The sequence below is a fragment of the Oculina patagonica genome, chromosome 7, assembly GCF_052425735.1.
Source record: "Oculina patagonica isolate OP01 chromosome 7, crgOcupat, whole genome shotgun sequence".
Classification (NCBI taxonomy): Eukaryota; Metazoa; Cnidaria; class Anthozoa; order Scleractinia; family Oculinidae; genus Oculina; species Oculina patagonica.
The window spans coordinates 21,232,877-21,253,865 of record NC_135764.1 but is presented as its reverse complement, the minus strand read 5'-3'; the positions used below and the strand labels follow the sequence as shown (position 1 = coordinate 21,253,865).

The following is a 20,989-nucleotide window of genomic DNA, read 5'->3' as shown; positions in this document are numbered from 1 at the left end:
GTCTATTTTAAAAATGGCATTTTAAAAATCGCTCGGAGATCAGCAAGCTCTATATTTAAACCTCAAGGTGTAATCACTACTTTACATATTATATTTTGGAAAGAAAGATTACCAAATTTAGTGGCTGCCAAATATAGGTAGCCATGTATTGTGTGCAAGGCGCGTTTCCAAAAGACGGAGTAAGGTATTGAAACCAAAATTATATTTTCACCTCAATATCATAGAGGATCTTCAAAAGAAGGATTTTTACTGTATTACAGTATGATAGTTTTAGTTTACCTGATTCTTGGAGTAATGGAGCAGCCAAAAATGGTTGGACTTCTTGCAATGCTTTCACGAAGTCATCGAACGCTGTTGGTCCTCTTCTTGGTAGGATCTCTAACAGCTTATCAATCCTGTCCTCTCGTGTGGCCTTTACTTTCACTTCCTGTTCGTCTGTGACGTCCAACACGTTGACCAAAAAAGGTAAGAGCTTTATTGGTTCCAGGTCCCTTCTGAGCGAGGACCAGTGGCGGCGCAAGATGTCCCTGTGCCTCTCATTCATCTTGTTTTGAAGTTGGTTCCAGTCTTTTTTTTTTATATAATTACGGCCAAACGAGGATGTCACAACTTCTGTCTGCAAAAAGTATAAATGTGTGTTATTTTTGGCATAACAAATTTGCGATATTTACAGAGCTGGATTTCATGCGGTTGGTCTATCCAGGTCGAATTGGAATTTTTCTTCTTTACCATTCCACTTTTCGTAAGTTTGGTAACCGTTTTAGGTATTCCACTCTCTTGTAAAAATAATCATTATCCTGGACAAAACTAGTAGATAAGATAAACCTCATTTGACCCCTCCCCCCTTCTTGGCGAATCTCTCCGGACTTACATGCAGGTTAAAAATATTTATCCTTCCTCTCACCCGGCTCAATGTTTTTTCGTGGGGCGGTTTACAATTTCATCCTGCTTTTTCTTACAGCACGAATACATTGACAGTAATTACTGTGGGGGAAATGGGGGGAAGGGGTTGAAAATTGATCTGTGGTCCAATTAGTGGAAATTTGGACAAGTGTCTCAACAGTTTTGTCCAAGATTGTAGCTGTTAGTTGTTTTCCTTTCTTTTAAATTTCAGTCCAGCCAAAATGTTCTGTTACCCCTTGCTAAAACAATAATGCTTTCTTCCCTTACCGGTGTAAGGAAAGAAAGAATGAATCGATAATACCTATCAGTACTTTGGGTGTAAGTCTTGAATAACTCTTTGCCATAACTACTCGGGGAATTTGAAGGAAGATCAATTTGGGTGTGTGTTTTCCTTCATATAGTTAAGACGGAAAACTGTTCGCGAGCCTTCTATCATCAAAGTTAGAGAGCAAAATCCTTTGCTCTTTTTATTGTTTTGCAAATAACAAAACAAAACAGGAAATTGCTTTCATCTTTGTTTTTTCCAAGCCTCACTAGAATGAATAATGGTTGTTTGTACTCACACAATCGTTACTAGGTTTTGTTCCTGTCAATCTCTACTGCCTTAGCTAAATAGACATGTTTTATTCTTCCGCCAGCATCAAAGGGTTGATAAAAGAGGAAAAAAGGGACAAAGTTTTATAACTTAGTAAGTTATAGATGTCAGCTAAAATAGGTGTTTAGGTGTTTTCTTCGATGATTACGAAAATAATATTCTGTTTGCGAGGCGTCTAGTTTCTCAGTTGTAAAGAAAAAACCTTCTCTCTCTTTTATTTTTTTCAAATAAAAAGCGAACAGGAAATTGCTTTTAACTTGCTATTCTTTTCAAGCCACACTAGAATGGATGAAGGCTATTTAATTTGGACTCACAATTAGGCTTTTTACTGAATGGTTTGATAAAAACTCTTTGTTCCCCTCGATCTTTGATCCCTTAACTCGAAAGAAATATTTTATTCAGCCCGGATGTTTGGTGGCGGATGAAATAAATGTTTTTTTACCACAAGAACATCCGACATTTTCCGCATTTAAGATGATATTGGTTACCGTTAATCTGGAGTGCACAGACATGTTGGTGAAACATGTGAATAATTACATTTCAAACAAATCCTTATATCAATTTTAGGCGGAGAAGGGGTTTTTCCCTCGATTATCAATTATCATACCAAGAAAGCTTTGCCTATCAGAAACCGGTTTCTTTGACTTCACTTTGAACAAAGTCTGCATGGAAAGAACAATAAAATTTGCAAATGAATGGGTTTATTTCGCCGCTCAATTGAATATCACTTCAATGACCTTTTTATAATCAGTCTTCAAAGAGCGATTGTAAACATGAATTGATAACTTAATTTACATCTTTAACCCTCGCATTTGACAATTTGAACACTCAGCAACTTTTTGCTGAAATAAGTGTCGCCTCTGATTGTGTAAAAACTAAATAAGAGTTTGTAAACTTGTGCTTCAAACCAAGAATGTCTGATTTCACACAGATTTTACACTATTGTAACGTCCCTGGTTGATAGGTGTTTTTTTGCGCTTCGAAGAGCAACAAAGAGTGTCAAAAACTACAAATTTATCGTTCCTTACTTTTTGCTGCTAACAATCTAACAAATGATCCAAACCGCAATTATTTTCACTGCCTAACGCAGTGCGTTACTGGTGTTAAATGAAGCGTGTTGCTAATAAAAATGCAATGTTTACCATAGCGAATATTGTTCAAATCTTTCTCGCTGACAAGAGTAATTGTATATTGTATAACGTTGTTAGGTGTAAACAAGCTTGTTAAAACTCGCCATGATGTGATTAAATATTTGAGTGGCGTGAACTGTCCGTGTAAAGCAGCACATTTGATGAGTTGCCAAGAGAAGTACTTGAAAATAAACCCGTCGGCTAAACGGAACATCACGCAATGAAGCAACTAATTTTAACTCTTTTGCTTAGTGTGACTTACAAATGCAAGGATTCGGCTTGTCAATTTGGATAACACAATCTAAAGAAGCTTCAAGCAGTCTATTAAAGGAGGAACAATTATAAACTTACCTTTAGACTCCATCAAAGATGAAAGACTGGATTCGTCTCTTGTACAAATGATGTTATTATTCACGTTTTGCCTTCAAACAGAGTTGAAGGGTCTGTCCTATTTCAGTGTCCAAGCGATGAAGAAGTTGCGTTTTTACACCAGTTTTATTTCCCACGACAACGGCAAATAAATTTTGGCCTGAATGGCGCATCATCTACAGAGAAACTGCCCTGATACGGTGCAATACCTGCGCTAAAAGGCAGCAAAACAAGGCAGTTGTTGAAAACAATTCACCACTCTTTCTAAAGGTATTTTTAAAAGGATAACCTTTGGTGTGTAATTACAGGGTGACGTAATGAGGTCTATTTACAAACCAATCAAATGGTCTATATGCTTGATTAAGCTGTTGCTATTGGCAATGCCCTTACTTTGCAAACAAATCAATGACAGTCTATCAAGTTGCAGACACGCATCTGTTGAAGTTTAGTCAGACAACTTCATTTGTTTATATAAATGTTTTGACAATTATTTCGCAGACGAATAATTCGAGTTTGGGCATGATTGAAAAGGTTAATCTAAAAAGTTAAGAATTGTGGTCTAAAGGGGTATCAGTTTTTAGTTCCCTTCAAACGAAAGAGTTATGATATGAGTTTTGGCAACTTGTAAAGTGAATCCCGTTAGATAGCGAAATTGCGTTTGACCTTTCAACAGCGAGGCTATCTCTTTACGTATACGCAATATTGTGTATGCGAATTCGATATTATATCAAGAAACTAACTTCCAGTTGGTGATTGTCTTTACCATTACTTCTTTACGTGATAATCTATTGATATTAAGGAGATCACAGATATTGATATTGATCACAGAACTTTTATAAACAGTTATCTGACAAAGATTGTAAACTGATCATTTTCATCAATTAGTGACCCACTTGCAGATCAAGTACAAGAAAAACAGGTTCTGTTCCAGAAATGAAATGATCAGGTTGCTCTTTTCCAGGCCTCCAAGGCCTCCTTGGAGTTTGTCCCAGATAGCCCAAAGAACGGACAATCGACGGCTGATGCGAGATCTTTGCAAAGTTAATTGGACGAAAAGGTACGTAAATATTAGTAGAGCCTATCCGTAGACTACTTATTTACAAAGGCGTACTTCAAGCTTCTGAAATCTGAACAATTTGCCCTTCTGTTAAACTCCTTGCGGTCGCTGTTTCTCTCGAGTCTCGACAAGCGGTTTTCGTGTTTCAGTGGTGGTAATTTATGCGGTCATTTATTCTCTCGAGTATCGACGATCGCAGGAGTGAATATATTTTTGCTACATAGATCATTAGTGGACGGTTGATTTTTGTGAGGGATTTTTTATGACCAAGTTGCATTTCTATTACAACTGAATGATGTAGTTTGATGGTGTTAGTAGCATATCATACTATTATAGAAATGGCGCATATAGAGAACAAGGAAGTACGCTAGACACTTGATATCGAATCTTAAGGATGGGATAAAACCCAGAAAAGTGAACTGTGAACAATTAAAGTAGCTGCGGTGTTGAAATGCACATTCCAACGTTTTGATTTTTTGACCACGAACAGAGTATAGTACAACAGGTAATTCAATTTTTACCCTTTGATCAAAACTTTATACGAAAATAATGCTTGACCCGTTCTCGCCTCCCTTCCTCGCTTCACGGCAAAATCAAAAACCCGTAGTAACCTGACGAAAAGTTTATGAAAAATCACTGCAAAGTTAACTGGACAAGGTAAGCGGAAACATTAGTAATTTACGTTAGTTTGCTTCAGTTGAAATCTGGACAATTGGACCTTACAAAGCTCTTCTAAACTGGCTGCAGGGCTCGCATTTTCTTTCGAATTCCGACGAATCATGTTTCACTGAAATGCTATACATCGGCGGCACAGACATCTTTCTATCTAGATTATTGACGATCCCAGGAGAAAATAATGGATACAAACCCTAGTGGTTTTAGTCCAAGCTTCTAACAACATTTCGATTACAACTAATGTGATTTTAACGCCCGGTTTTAACGGTATCAGTAGCATATCACTGCGTTCGTGATGGAGAAAGAGGAAGTATAGACACTTGATATCACTCTCAAGACGGGACAAAACCCTGAAATCACTGTCGTGTCTGCGATAATTTCCTTCGCTAGGGCAAAAGAAAATTCGCAAAGAGCTAGATTTCAAGCTGGCAATTAAAAGCAATCTGAAATAGCCAGCCAAATCAATAAGAACATGAATTAAAAAAATTAATTGACAGCTCTTTTCAAAAGTAACTATGTTTAAATGTGCATTCCTCTTTTTCCTTGACTACTTTTGTTCAATATTCGCATTTAAAGTACAACATACGGCATGCAGCAAACCGCTTGTTTCAAATTCAAGTTCAAACATATCATTCAGCGAAAACATTAAATCTTGTCTCGATCAAATGCGCTTTTGATTTGTAGCGTTTTTGATACTTTGTTGATTGTTTAGGAGTTATTGCTACGGTTACTGTGTCAAAGGTTTGATTTATCTCTTTTAAACGACTTCCTGTAATTATAACTCGCAGTTGACTGCTCAGCTAAACGCACGCTAAGTTCAGTTACCGGATGATACAATAATCAGACTGAAGAGTTAATAAAGAAACTGCAGGAACAGTGCGTCCTCGATAAGAAGGAAATGATTGTGCATGGCTTACACTGTAAGTCAATTTCAATTTGCAAACTTATTTTTTTGGAGAATTGTCCTTAATTATACCAGGCCCAAAGATTTATTCCTATTGAGATCGCGGAATGGATCCCAGTACTGCCAACTGTCGCTACAGTACTATACAGCCCTGTATCTTATAAACTGAATAGCCTTGCTCACCATTAGTCTCCTTAAGCCCACCGGTTAGAAGTCAATCATTCGTTTGCCTTCCGTCAGGGGCTCAGAGGTTTCTTTTCCCTTTTTTCCCGTTGCAGGCGTTACAGACTGTACCGTAATTTAGTTTTGTTTCGCAAATCATGGTCATGCTTTTCTCAGAATGGCGGAAGTACATCATCCAGACAAAGCTTCTGTTCCGAAAAGTCTAGCAAGTAAAGGGATATATGTTAAGGGGCGAATAACGAATGTCAAAGTTTAATGTTCCTCATACACTGTGAGTGCAAACAATTTTTTTTGGCCGTTTATTAATATTCTCGTAATTACCGCAAAGAAAGTAAAGAACTAAACGACAATTGATCTCCTAAGTTTCTTGTGCTAACAGAGGTCAAGCTTGTTGGTCTGGACTCACATTGCCCAAGCTTTAGATTAAAACAAAACATATCTTCAAGCATTATAACCCTTTTGCTTTCTTGCGAGAAAGCAAAATCCATCATAAGTAATAAGATGGCGGCTGTACATTTTACCACAATACATTGCAAACCTGACACAGCCAATAGGACTCAAAGTCAGCCACGTTTCTGCGAAATGCGTCCTTGTACTTACTTTGAAGTTTTTAGAGCTTTTCTGTGCGTTTATATGAGCGTTTTCGCACGCTTGGTATTATAGGTAAATGTACCAGCCGCCATCATTTTCGGTAAGGTGGATTGACTGGTTTCATTAAGTGTTTTGTTATATAGCACGACGAAGACTTAGAAAAATGGCTCTCGTCGGTCAACATTCGCGGGCAACATTGCAACGTTACCCTCTGACGTCATAGATTTTGGAATGTTGCCCGCTCAAAGACATTTGACGGCAAACAGTATTTACTGTTAGATGTCATGTGACCTTGAATTAGGCAATAAGAGAGCGCGCGGTTGGGAAAAAAGTTCCGTAGTTGAGTATTTTCTTTATTCTCATCAACCGTCAGCGGACAGAAATTAGCTATTGACCACAGCTTAAGAGCTTTTTAAAACGATCAATGACCATTCCTTGGGGGCGTAGTCCATAATGGCCTATACGGGGAGGATCCGCCCGAAAGGGGTACCTTTTTTGCTTTCGGTATATAAAAGGGTAGTCTTCCTTCAACAGTCGATCTTTCCTTTCCTTACAAAAGAGAATTGGGTGGGCGCAAGCTTTTGAAAGATATAAATTGCAAACTTAGGTAAGCGTTATTTACAATAATCCCATATAACTTACAATAGACGTAATGAAACGTTTATCATTGCCAGCCTATCACGTATCGGTATTTTATCTTTTCAATTTTTAAAATTGTAACTGTTTGTTTCCATCCTTACTTAGCATTTATATAATGCCCCTGATGAAGTTTGGTTTTGAACATCCGAAATATTGGGTAAAATGAAATAGGCAGTAGAATCCCGATTTCTCGAACCTCCAGGGGGGAACGAAAATTGCTTTGAGAAATAGTGTTTAAATTACAGAGAAGTACTGTTCAAGGGAAACGAAAAATGAATCGAGAAATCGGGGCCGGAGTACACCATACATCAGTTTTTTGAGCTGTTTGATTAACGTTACAGTTTAGTTTAATTAGGGGGAAATTCGTTTGTGTTCGCAGGCTATTGTCAACTATTGTTTAGCCACGAATCACCCAAAGATTGACGAGACAAGGCTTGAAATAAAGTTTGGCCCAAAACACAACCGGGCGCCTCTCAACTGATGTGTGCTTAATACAGTAGCATTTACTTAAATCAAGTTACGCATTTAGCTGAACCAGAAAAGAACACCGAGGTCCCAAGGAAACACGGTGAGAAGAAGAACAAGTGCAGGGCTTCAAGCGTCCCTATATTTCCTATATTTCCTATATTTCCTATATTTCCTATATTTCCTATATTTCTTATATTTCCTATATTTCCTATATTTCCTATATTTCTTATATTTCCTATATTTCCTATATTTTCTATATTTCTTATATTTCCTATATTTCCTATATTTTCTATATTTCTTATATTTCCTATATTTCCTATATTTCTTATATTTCCTATATTTCCTATATTTCCTATATTTCTTATATTTCCTATATTTCCTATATTTTCTATATTTCTTATATTTCCTATATTTCCTATATTTCCTATATTTCTTATATTTCCTATATTTCCTATATTTCTTATATTTCCTATATTTCCTATATTTTCTATATTTCCTATATTTCCTATATTTCCTATATTTCCTATATTTCCTATATTTTTTCACTCCTCCGATATTTCCCTATATAGTTTAGAAAAGCCCTATAATCCCTATAATTTAAGGGACATCAGTCAGCTACACTTTGAAATCGGTGAAATCTGCCATTTTCATTGCCCTCGAAATTACAAAAGTTGTATGATGAAGCAAAATCTTATTTGCATTGTTCTCAGCTTTTACTCTCTCGATACTCTCACCACAGAAACACACACTCCAAATTCAAATTCGACCTTCGATGCATGTACACCTTCTAACAAACCTAGTCAGCCATGCCTTATATTTCATGCAGAGCATGTCAGGAAAGAGATGGCCATGAAGCAGCTTCACGGCCAGCTCTTTTGTGACATGCTCTGCGTGAAATATAATGCCAAAAATCCTGACTAGGGTCATTTAAATAAGACTTATTTAAGATAAACCAGAAAAAAGCTGCTAAGGTTATGATCAACCTTGTGATGGTGGATGTAACAAGAAGGCCTTCCAAGGGGCAAAAGCAACAAGTGACAGCCACAAGCAACATGATTACGGACAGCAACATGTTAAAACACTTAAAAAGGGGAGTGACATTGGAAAGTTGTGTGCATTTTCCGATCAGTAAAAAACATTTGGCAGGTGACTTTACGAGAAATAAAAATCGCATGGTAGTGACCTAGAGTGCAGCAAATGGCAACTCTGAGTGCTCAGATTGTTAAAAATTTCCCCGGACCCTCAAGCCTGGCACAGGTTTAATGAACATCTGGCTCTAATCAATGACTAAACCGTGACACAAACTGCTAAGATGCGGCAAAAACGAACTTAGAACGATGGAAAATGAAAGCAAACATAACGATCTATAACAAAAAACGACAGCAACATTTACAGCAGTTGGTTAGGGGACATTGGTCCTCAGAAACAATGGGACATTGGGACACCGATCTCTCTCCCCCCCCCCCCCCCCCCACACACACACACACATGCCTTGGAAGGCCTCAATAAGGGCAGTGATTTCCTGTGTCAAGTAATTAACAAACCAGCAAGTATATTAAGTGTGACTGCTATAAGGCTATAAAGGTCAATAATTAAGTATCTTTTTGCTCCATACATGTTGAAAATACTTTTTAAAAATCCCTATAGTGCCCTATATTTCATTAAAAAATTCTCTATTTTAGCCCTGTATTTTTGAAAAAAAGACCCTATATTTAGCCCTATATTTTGGCAGGAGGCCACTTGAAGCCCTGCAAGTGAAATCCCACGAAGATGGACTTGATTGAAGGTAAGTGACACTTTATAAATTTATTTATTACTAAAAAAAAATAATCTATCGAAAATCCCCGTAATAAGGCCTCCCTCGGCAATGATCTCCCAAACCTGAAACGCATAAGGCCCTTCCTACTTATTACTGTATTTCTCAGTCGAATAAACTCCCCGCCATGCTCTAAGCAGCGCACTCCCTCGAATTAGCGCCTACCCTTCCGGTTAAAATAGCAAATAAGCGCCCCTCGGGATAGTTTATAATATTTTAATAAAATTCCAACCACTTAACCCTATTTAGACCGGGGGGAGGGGGTGGGCTTTTGAGGCCCGCCCCAACTTTGAAGATTTGTAACTTCGAAACGACATAAGCTACAGCCAACGTTGACGTTGCCATCGCAACCATTTCTTGACAGCCATGTTTTGCAAAAATTGCATTTTGGGTGTTTTGTTCAGTATTATTTCTTAGTTTTATGATGGCATTTGTATTTTTATACTTAATTTAGAAACATTGTAGCACCTAAGACAATGTAAAGTTTATTTAATATAAATTTGATTAAAATATTAACTAAAAAGTTCCAAAATACAAGATGGCCGACAAAATTCGTCACTAGACCATTTTGCTGTTGTTGCAAATGACATCTACAGTTTAAGGTGGCCCACGGGTATTTCCGGGAGCGGAGGTGTTTTTTTTAAATCGATTTTTGGGCATGGAAACCTTAACCGATTTCTCTGATTTTTGGTAGTCGAAAAACCAAATGTTTAAATTTTATACAGCTTTAAAATTTGGAACAAACAAAAACAATGAACACGAAATATTAGCACTTTTAAATTAACGTATTTTTTAATAAAACGCGAATGTTTTCTAAACGCGAAGATAATTTTTTTTCTCTTTGCTGTCAATAAGTTCAAATTATCCAAGAATTCATGTGAGCAAGTTTCAACGAAATCGGCAGGGTAGAAATTGCTGCACAGTTGACTGTTAGATTTTAAATATTCGCGTTTCATTAAAATATAGGTTAATTTAAAAGTGCTAATATTTCGTGTTCACTGTTTTTGTTTCTTCCAAATTTCAAAGCTTTAAAAAATTTGAACATTTGGTTTTTCGACTACCAAAAATCAGAGAAATCGGTTAAGGTTTCCATGCCTAAAAGTCGATTTAAAAAATTGCACCTCCGCTGCGGGAAATACCCGCGGGCCACCTTAATCAAAAACAACACTCTTATTAAACATGTTACTTTATGGTCATACATTCAACTGTAATTTACAAATAGAGTATTAATAAAATACAATTTCATGCATTACAACCCTACATCTGACGTCATAGTGACGTCATCTGACGTCATAGTGACACAAAGCATCTACAGTAGCCAGACTGTCTGCATCATTCAGTGTTTGTTTGGTTACCATAAGATAAACGGTTTTCATCGGATTTAAACGGTCACAGAAGGTCCAAAAAATATATATATATATATATAACTGCAGACAGTACTGTTTCGGCCTTCTGGGCCTCATCAGTGCAGTGCTGAATCTAGGATGGAGGTTAAGCTGTATAGCCACCCCAATGATCCCACACTTGTGGTATCATCTAAGCCATGCCAGAGTGCTCAAACTAGAAAAACTAGTGAGCATGCGCAATGCTAGCGGCAATGACTCATCCTAGTAGAGTGCTCAATTTGGACATGAAAGCAAAGCTTTGTAATGCCAAAGAGCTATATCTAACTGCAGACAGTACTGTTTCGGCCTTCTGGGCCTCATCAGTGCAGTGCTGAATCTAGGATGGAGGTTAAGCTGTATAGCCACCCCAAATGATCCCACACTTGTGGTATCATCTAAGCCATGCCAGAGTGCTCAAACTAGAAAAACTAGTGAGCATGCGCAATATATATATATATATATATATATAATTTTCCACACGCATCTTTTGTGTGTATAGGTCTTGCTTCAAGTTCAAATAAAAATTAACACAAATGAAGTTATGACACACTTTTTACGATCACCTATATTTCGGCCGGTTTACCGGCCTTCCTCAGGGTGAATAACTGAAAAACGCGTTACACGCCATTCTACAAGTAACGTTACAAATTTAAACTATATACAGAGCACGCGCTAAATACACAGTAACGGCTACAAATTTGAATTAAGCAATTTGCGCGCGCTAACCTTAAACCCGCGCGAAAACATTGAGCTCGCGCACATATAGAGAGTTAATTATAAAGAAATTCACTAAAAAGAATTCTAATTACGTAAACGTTCTCCGCGATTCTGGCTGTAGAAGAAGTCGCTCTCATTGAGACCGCTGGGTCTCAAGGAGCGAAGCCGATACGCCCACTGTCCTTCCTTGTCTATTAGATTTTCCTTTCTGTTTACCCTATCTATCAGTTGTACATTGAGATCTTGTAGTCCCTGATGTCCGTTGCTAAAAAAATGTTTATAAATAAGGTCATCGGTTTCCTTATTGGCAGGTGACATCTTGGAGTGAGCTTTAAGCCGGCTCTTATGATTATTAAATCTTAGCCTAAACTTAGTGGTAGTGGAGCCGACATACTGCAAACCACAAACCTTGCAATTAATTAGATACACAACATTTCTAGCATTACAATCCAACTGGTGATTAATGGTGTAACTTGCACCAGTAACATTACTCGAGAATCTGTCCCCCTCAACAAGATAATTACAAACGTCACACCTATTACTGGAACATTTATGAGTTCCTCGGTTACCAGGAGTTTCTTCCGCTCGTACAGATCTTAATTGTGCATGCACCAGGTAATCCCTTAGACTCTTAGGTCTTCTGAAAGCCACCATTGGATTCTCCTTAACTGCTTTTCGGCACTTTTCGGAACAGTGTAGCAGCGGTTGCAGTTCCTTCAGCATAGCCCCAATATTTGGGAGGCTAGGGTGATATGTCACCACCATGGGGACTCGGGAACTATTGTTTTTTTGCCTTGGTGTCAATGCCTCCTCCCGAGTTTTGGACTGTGCATTTCGAATTTGTTTTTTGACAAACTTTTCCTGATATCCTCTCTTCACCAAATATTTTGCCAGTTCATCACATCTTTGATAAAATGCTTCATCGGTGGAGCATATCCGCCTTAACCTCAATGCTTGGGCATATGGGATGCTCTGTTTGCATCCTCTTGGATGACAGGAGGTGGAGAATAGATATTGATGCTTATCCGTCGGCTTTGTGTATAAGTCTGTATCAATCTTGCCTCTATTATTTATGACTTGTACGTCCAAATAGTTCACTCGTTCTCTTGACCAATTCCACGTAAACTTGATGGTTTCATGCGCTGCATTGATGTAATGAAGAAAATCCCTAAGATCACTTTCACTTCCTAACCAAACCATAAAAATATCATCAATGTATCTAAACCACAGATACGGTTTGATCTCAGCCTCCGACAATAATCTCTGCTCCAGTCTGTCCATAAAGATATTGGCATACGCCGGTGCCATTTTTGTGCCAATCGCCGTTCCGAGTGTCTGGAGATAGTGTTTGCCGTCAAATTCGAAGTTGTTGTTTCTCAATACAAGCTCTGCTAGGTCCACTATAAGATTTGTGGGCGTTTCTTGATTCTCTCTTCCGTTAAGGGCATGTCTTATAGCGTCTAAACCCTCATTGTGAGGTATGTGAGGGTACAAACCCACCACATCAATCGTCACCAGAATAGCATTCTGTGGGAGTGTACCAATATCATTTAGTTTATGAAGGAAATCGTTTGTGTCTTTGACATACGACGGAATAGAGGCGACCAATGGTTTTAGATGATGATCCACAAATTCTGAAATCCTTTCAGTTGGCGTGTTACATCCTGAGATCACTGGTCTACCCGGGCAACCCTTTTTATGCAATTTTGGCAACAAATAAAATCGTCCTGCCCTAGCTGTGCTGTTAACCAGGAGATATTCTAGCGTTTTGTCACTAATACTGCCATCGGCATTTGCTTTTTTAACTCTGTTGTTAACCTTTTTAATCATATCCTCAGTTGGATCCCTATCCAATGCGACATAAACTCCTACATCACTTAACTGGCGCAAAGCCTCCGCCACATACTTGTCTCTATCCATAATCACTACCCCTGAACCTTTGTCTGCTTGCTTAATCACAATGTCATCATATTTACGTAAATTCTCAAGTGCTTTCTGCTCTTCTCTTGTTATGTTCCTATGGTTTTTGGTGTTTAGATTTGATAGCAATCTAATATATATATATATATATATCATCACAAGCATCCAACGCTTTCCATCTTCATAGAAAATTATAACTTTATCACAAATGAAGACATTTTTTTCATTTTTTTACCTATATTTCGACGCCTTATAGGCGTCTTCTTCAGGGTAAATTACCGTTGCCCTGCACACGCCATACTACATTAACAAGTTTCAAATTGAGCATCCACGCGCGCGCGCTACAATAATTCGTTTACTCCCCCGCATGCGCGCGCTAACTAACTTTACATAAATCTACGTACGTCTCGAGCGCCTATTTTGTACAAAGAAAAAATCATTATCATTCAATCCATTCGGATCTAGAGTTTTCAGTCTATAAGCCCACTGACCCTCCTTTTCTCGCAACTGTTGTTCTCCATTAACCCGGTCTATCAATTGAATCTTAATGTCACTTAGTCCATTATGTCCCTCACTACAAAAATGTCTGTACAAAAGATCATCAGCCCTTTTCTCGGCCTGCGTCAACATTTCGTGTCGCCTAACTCTAGACTTGTGGTTATTAAACCTAAGTCTAAATTTCGTTGTTGTGGAGCCCACATACTGCAACGAACATTTCTTACACGTAATTAAGTAAACTACATAACTAGAGTTACAATTAAGGTTGTAATTGATCGAATAACTTCTATTGTCTTGCGAGCTCTTAAAACGACCGTTCTCATCGATGTATTTGCAAACTTCACATCTTCTGGATGTACATTTACATGTGCCTGGCCTGTAATCTCCACGTTCACGATTATTCACTCTTGCTCTCACCAAATAATCACCAAGGCTTTTAGGTTTCCGAAATGCTATTAATGGAACATCTTTGATAGCTTTCTTGCATCTGTTAGATGACTGCAACACTGGATGTAAGTCCCTAAGAATCTTGCTTAAGTTTGGCAATCCCGGATGATAAGTCACCACGAACGGTGTTTTTGTCTTGCGCGTTTGATGATTTCCTGTCAAAAACTCCTCTCTGGTCTTGCTTCTTACTCTCTGAATTTGGCTCTCGACGTAACTTTTCTTGTAACCCCTGTTGGTTAAGAAAAGCACCAAATCTTTCGCTCTCTTTTCGAAAAAGGACGATTTCGAACAAATTCTTCGTAGCCTCATTGCTTGCGCATACGGTATACTCCTTTTGCACGACCCAGGATGACATGAGCTATAGTGCAGATACTGGTGACTATCCGTTGGTTTCACATACACATCCGTTTCCAGTTTTCCCGATTCATTAATCACTCTCACATCCAAAAATTCGATCTCGTCTCTTGACCACTTCGAAGTAAATTTAATCGTGCCATGCGCATTGTTTAAGTAATCAATAAATTCGTTTAGTTTCTCTTCACCCTCAGTCCAAACAATAAATATATCGTCTATATACCTCCACCAAGTATGAGGCTTGAACTCCGCATTTTGTATCAAACTTCTCTCTAGTCTGTCCATGAAAATGTTTGCCTAAGAAGGCGCCATCCTCGTTCCTATTGCTGTTCCACGTTTTTGTAAATAATGTCCACCATTAAACTCAAAGTTATTACTCTTCAATACCAAATCCGCAAACGCTACAATATCCTCATTCAATGTTCCCTCCCGTTCCGCCTCAACCGAATTCATAAGCGCTTCTTTTAAAGCTTCTAATCCCTCATCGTGTGGAATGTGGGGATATAGCCCTACCACGTCAATCGTACACAATATCGCTCCTTCTGGTAGCTCTCCTAGCTCCCCTATCTTCTTAAGAAAATCATTAGTGTCTTTTATGTACGAATTTATCCTCGGCACTAAAGGTCTCAATTTTTGGTCCACAAACTCGGAAATTTTTTCCGTAGGAGTTCCACATCCCGAAATTACTGGTCTGCCTGGACACCCCTGCTTATGTAGCTTTGCGAGCCAATAATAAAATTACAGAGGAAAATGGTCTGGTGACAAATTTTTCCCGGAACACTCGTTGAAAGTTTAACGGCTTATCCATGGATTTTACTAACCACTTAACCCTATTCAGCCCGGGGGGAGACTTTCGAGGCCCGCCCCAAACTTTAGATATTTGTAACTTCGAAACGACTAAAGCTACAACCACAAAACTTGGCTGCTTTTCATAACCTTTTTTGGCAACATTTTAACACAAGTACCACGTGACCACCACGTTGACGTTGCCATTGCAACCATTTCAGATTTATGTACGTTTATAAGCATTTAGATACATATGAAACAAGATTTGATTTTTAGTTGGCATGGTCAAGAATTATTTTTTAACAAATAAAACTTCATTTTATTCAGAGAACGATGGTTAAATAAAGGTTCAGGCAACTCGTTTTACTTCATAAAAATCAGACGGCAAGAATTTAAATCAAAGTGATACACATGTATTTCATTACACCAGATAAATATATTTTGACCTCTGTAAAGCTAAGAATGAGACTGAAGGCTTATAACTGTATTGCCCGTGTGTGTTTATCAGTTGAGATCGACAAAAATTGTTACTTGACCCTGCCCAGATCGAAAAGTCCCCTCTGCACAGGCGATCACGTGACCAGCTTTATCAAGAGTCTCTCTCCTCGACGACAAGGGGCGAAAAAAGAGGGCTTAGGAACGAGGTTGATTTTCTTAATCTAGTAAAGACAAAGCTTTTTCAGTGAGAAACACACGCAAGCTAATCTCAGCTATTTTATAAATGATAACGAGAAATAAAAGACAATTACATTACATGTAAAATTTGTAAACGCGACCAACAGTTTTAGATTTTTTAAATACCTAACTGAAGCTGTTACAGAGTAGATGCTTCTATAACAGTCTCGTCCCTAAAGGCCGCGATCCTTCCGGTCTGCACCGGGAATCAGGACCTACGTTTATCTGAAAACCCTGAAAACTTGTTAGTTTTGACACAATCTCCGGCCCACGCCGACAGAGCCATCGAGTTTCTCGACCGCTGGTCAAGGGGAAAGCAGGCTCTAGGAACGAGATTGCTTCTAGAATGATGCAATCTCAAGGGCTGGTTGTTCCGCAAACGGTAGAACAGTCTAAAAATTATAATTAACCGTGCGAAGCCGGTTCATAATCTGGCCGGTGTTTTTTTGTCGTTTTGTCGGTAAATCGGCCCAGCCGGCTCCTTGGTCACGGTCACGCAACATTTGATGTTTACTAGCGATCACTCGTTTAGCATGGACACTTTTCTCTCTAGTTAGAGTAAAATGTATGTTTTTGTGTCATTCGAGTGTTTTACCAGAAGAGAGGACTTAATAATCACAAAAGACCGAAATCAAAGACCGCCTGGACATGTCCAAGCTATTTAAAACTACCACTACGTCAGACCCATGTCACGCGATCGCTCGCCTGTAGCTATAAATCATTCACCTATTTTAAAAATAGTTACGAATACTGTGCGCTCTGTTTGTGTGAAATATTAATTTTTGTGTTAATCAGGCGTTTGACTCGGCGCGAGTACAAGTCATACAATTTACCCGGAACGTGTTGAATATTGCAAAACAACGACTTGTTTTCTGGATATTTAATTTTTGTTTTAAGTTTATTTTGGGAGTCAAAACGAAAATTGCAAGCTCAGCAAGAATATGTCAAGGCACGGGATACACGTCATCGCGCCAGGGGAATTACCTGCTGACTTATTAGGGCCTCTTTACATAAGAGCCGAGATGAGTTTCATCCCGGGATGAATTTCGTCCCGGGATGAAAAAAAATTCATTTTACATGAGCGTGTTCATCCCGGGATAAGTCGTCCCGCCCGAGTTGAATTCATCTCGCCCGTGCTTACATAACGGGCGCTTTCCATTCGATCAAAAATTCCGGAAATTTCGGAACAAGGACGAATGGTACAGAAATTTCCTGGGAAAGTTTCCAGGAAATCCATAAAGTGCTGACTTTCCGAAATGCGAACCATTCAACCGAAAACAACGGAAATTCCAGAAGCAAAATCAAATGGAACTGAAAGTTTCCGGAAATTGTTTTCGAAAATTTGGGTCTACCTTGCGAGGTTGTCCTCTTTTCCGGAAATTTTGGAAAAAGCTACCATTTTACACTCAGCCTAAGTTCCTTCGGCAGAAAATTTAGCGATTTGTGCAGCTGAAAGCAGCTACATGTGTTAAGGAAGCATTCTTGAAACTCCAAATAAAAAATTTAGGTGAACTCGGTTGTGTTTCGTTGTTGTTTTGCAGGCGGCAGCAAACTGAAATGTACAAATAATTTTATTTATAACGCGCGTGCAGGCTACGCCATTGTTTTGCTCATTAAATTTTTTGGGTTGGGGACGTTTTCGTTGCTTGTAGTGTGGCTTTTGAAAGGTCCCTGTATTTGTCGCCACGATGTCATTAATGGCGTTTATATTCAGTGCTCGGAATGCTTTTTATTTGCAAAACTATCGAGTTATATGTGCAGGACGCACTACCTGACCATATGCAAAATTTGTTTTGCCTTCGGTGCAGTCAACCGGAAAAGTTGGAAAATGCTGTTCCATTTGCCACTGGAATTTTCCGGAAACTCAAACCAGAATTTTTGGTCGAATGGAAAGCGCCCAACATTACATTTCATCCCGGGAAGGACTGTTTACATGGGTTTTTTCGTCACGTTTCATCCCGGTGTTTCATCCCGGGATGAAATCGTCCCGGGATGAGTTTGACGAAACCATGTATCATCATGTAAACAGCAACAACAAAATGACCAGATACCGAGATGAATTCATCCCGGGACGAAAGTCATCCCGGGACGAAAACTCTCATGTAAAGAGGCCCTTTTACGCAGTCTAGACTAGGGCTTTCCACAAGTTGCTCGGCAACTTTTTGGCAACTTTTCATATTATGAGCAACTCTTTCCCCATAAAGCAACTTTTTTCCTTTCGAGCAACTTGTTGCATTTTGAGCATTTTCTAGACCGAAGATCTTCGAAGATTGACCGAGTGTTGTCCTAAGGCCATACGAACGCTTCCGAAGATTAACGAAGTCGGTCGAAGATTTTCGTGAATTTTTCCGAAGACGTTTCGACTTTCGACTCATTTCCCATTAAAACGTTACAAAATCGGTCAGCAAACATGACGACATCGATATTTTCACAATTTTTCTGAAAAAAAAGAAATCCTTGTAATTCAAAAAAGTTGTTTCATTTAAATGTTATTTAGATACTTCTGTTGCAGTGAAATTGCATGAAATTGCTTATATTTGGAGAAATTTTCTTTATAAAAAGCAGCGTTTGGGATTTTGGGGGGGGCAACTTTCGAGCAACTTTTTAAATCGTATATCAAAAGCAACTTTTTTTTTATCTAAGGAGCAACTTTCGAGCACCTTTTCAGAAATTTCGAGCATTTTTTTGAATAATTTCGAGCAACTTGTGGAGAGCCCTAGTCTAGACTTTCCACAGCCCTCTTTTTTTTCGTGTTTTATTAGCGCGCGGTGAGAACGGCGAGAGAACTGGACGCCAGCGCAAACGGAAGAAGCAAGGGGGTGGGGGGCGAGGAGCGAAAAAAAATATTCACTCGCTTCCTGCCCCTCCCCCCCCCCCTTCTTCGCGCTCGCTTCGTTTGCTTTTTTGCGTTGAAAAATCGAGAGGCTGTGGGCAGTCTAACGCAGTCAGGTATGCTCTATTTATACTTGCAAAAGATCGGACGACGCTTAACGGAAAAATACAACGCGATGGACTAAGTCTACTCCTTATTTTGGCGTGAAATGGACTTTTTTAATGCCATTCATGAACTGGTTTGGGTTTATTTTATTGAACATTGGGAACAAAATGAATATTTGCAGGCGTAAGCAGGAATTTATCCGGCCACGCGGCGCGGTGAAGGAAATTCATGTCACGCCCACTCCGTGACTCACGCAAACACGGCTTGTGGTTTCTCAAGTGAATGCTTTTCTAAAGATTTTTTTACTGTGCGGCGCCGTGCCTTTCTAGCCAAGGAGCTGAAAGAGGTGGTCAAACATTAATCGCATGGTTACAAACTGCTTGAAGTTTCTTGTTTTATAATATAACACAAGACCTTTTTGAATTTAATTTTAGCAACTTTTCTTCAGACAGGGCTAGAAAAGCAATTGTTTCTTCAAGACATGTGATACATATACAGGACGATGTTGGCGGATGCTGGAGGGCCGTTGGCGCTACACTTAGGGTCCCGACTCCAGCTCTTTGTAACATCGACGTAGATAAAACTGACTCGTCCCAAGATAAAGCCTGGGAGGTGCTAAATAAATGGAAGCAGCAGGAAGGGGAAAATGCAACAGTAGGAAGTCTTGTAGGTGCTTTTGAGGAGATAAAAAGAAAGGATATTGGACAAAAGTTGCTTGGTAAGACTTCAGATACAGTCAATCCCACAAAGCGTAAAGCCTTCATATAGTCGATAAGTTATAGTCAGTAGTTTACAGATTAATCTAGTCATGCCCTCAAACTCAACTCCCATCCCCCCTCTTTGATCACCTCTTGACTTTGTAGAAAACTATTTTTCTAAAACTTTAAAAAAAAAACAGTCGAAGGAGTTGGCAACCTTCCCCCCCCCCCCCCCTTCTGACGGTTAATCCATGCTTTTGAATATATCTCCAAACAGAATTCGCAGTTAAAAAAGTGCAGGAGTTGGAAGAGAATCGTAAACTGCAGAAAGGTAAGAATAAGAATGGTCTCAGTGGTCGTTATTGTCGAAAGTGTGCCAACTTAACAATGTAGCCACTTCTGTCAGGCTTTAGTAGAAGTTCTTAATCTTTAGGCTTGTGTTCACGATTTTATATAAAGTGGCCCGATTCACATTAATTAAGGTTTCACACCAGTCATTTTTAGTCATATATAGAAAAATGCAATTGCAAACAAATGTGCTCCATCAGTGGTTCGCTCTCCAATAGGTGCCCATTAAGTTGTGGTGTCCCCCAGGGAACAATTTTAGGGCCACTACTATTTTTATTCTGTATCAAGGATCGTCCAAATTGTCCGACAATTTGAAAGATCGTTGATACATAATAAAAATAGTGATTCCTGTTCACCACTTTTTTGAACTTTAAACGGATTCTTGTAAAGAAAAGATCAAATTTTCATTTTCCGTGCGTGCATTTTTTAAATCCAGTAAAAAATTTCAGAAATTCGCTTTCGAAAACGGCCTTCATAAAAAAGGGAAAATTTTACTGTATTTTCAAGTGCAAAAGAACAATCAATCATTTTAGAAACAACATTCCTCTTCAAAAATTCGCGCGTGCATTATTAGATAATTACTTCTTGATATCAGAGAAGCAAGTTTTATCAACGCTACTGGACCGATTTTGACCGTTTCTTCTCTTATTGTGGGCGCGTTTGCCGCTTTGCTGATGATGAATAATTAATGATGTACATGCATTCTGCCCAATGCTTTAAAATTGTGAGCCGAGGTTGTACGCCGATGACACCCATCGTACATATGCGGATGAAAATACAGACAATATTCAATTATACTCCAACAATTACTCTGAGGCACGGCATTCGTTAAAAACAGTTTTTTTATTATATTCTACTCTGTATAACTTATAATTAGTTTATTATGAATTATT

The 20,989-nt window shown here is 38.7% G+C and overlaps 3 protein-coding genes across 6 annotated transcripts in view; 2 read left to right on the top strand and 1 right to left on the bottom strand.

Annotated features, from left to right (window-relative positions):
* Window positions 1-20,989, bottom strand: part of LOC144661521 (uncharacterized) — a 216,163-nt gene that overhangs the window by 4,908 nt on the left and 190,266 nt on the right. Inside the window, exons 1-2 of one of the 3 annotated variants that reach the window (XM_078522316.1) lie at window positions 2,980-3,267; window positions 280-616 (exon numbers count right to left, since the gene is read on the bottom strand). In XM_078522316.1, coding sequence (XP_078378442.1) covers window positions 280-544 — 265 coding nt within the window. In that variant the 5' untranslated portion in view covers window positions 545-616; window positions 2,980-3,267. Of the gene's footprint in view, window positions 1-279; window positions 617-1,466; window positions 1,583-2,979; window positions 3,268-20,989 lie in introns of those variants that run through there. The other 2 variants (XM_078522318.1, XM_078522317.1) reach the window with 2 other exon arrangements.
* Window positions 3,854-20,989, top strand: part of LOC144661514 (uncharacterized) — an 85,325-nt gene continuing 68,189 nt past the window's right edge. For both annotated transcript variants that reach the window (XM_078522300.1, XM_078522299.1), the window contains exon 1: window positions 3,854-4,054. The gene's annotated coding sequence lies outside the window, so the exon portion shown is untranslated. The remainder of the gene's footprint in view (window positions 4,055-20,989) is intronic.
* Window positions 4,673-20,989, top strand: part of LOC144661526 (uncharacterized) — a 165,800-nt gene continuing 149,483 nt past the window's right edge. The window contains exon 1 of the mRNA XM_078522327.1: window positions 4,673-4,711. The gene's annotated coding sequence lies outside the window, so the exon portion shown is untranslated. The remainder of the gene's footprint in view (window positions 4,712-20,989) is intronic.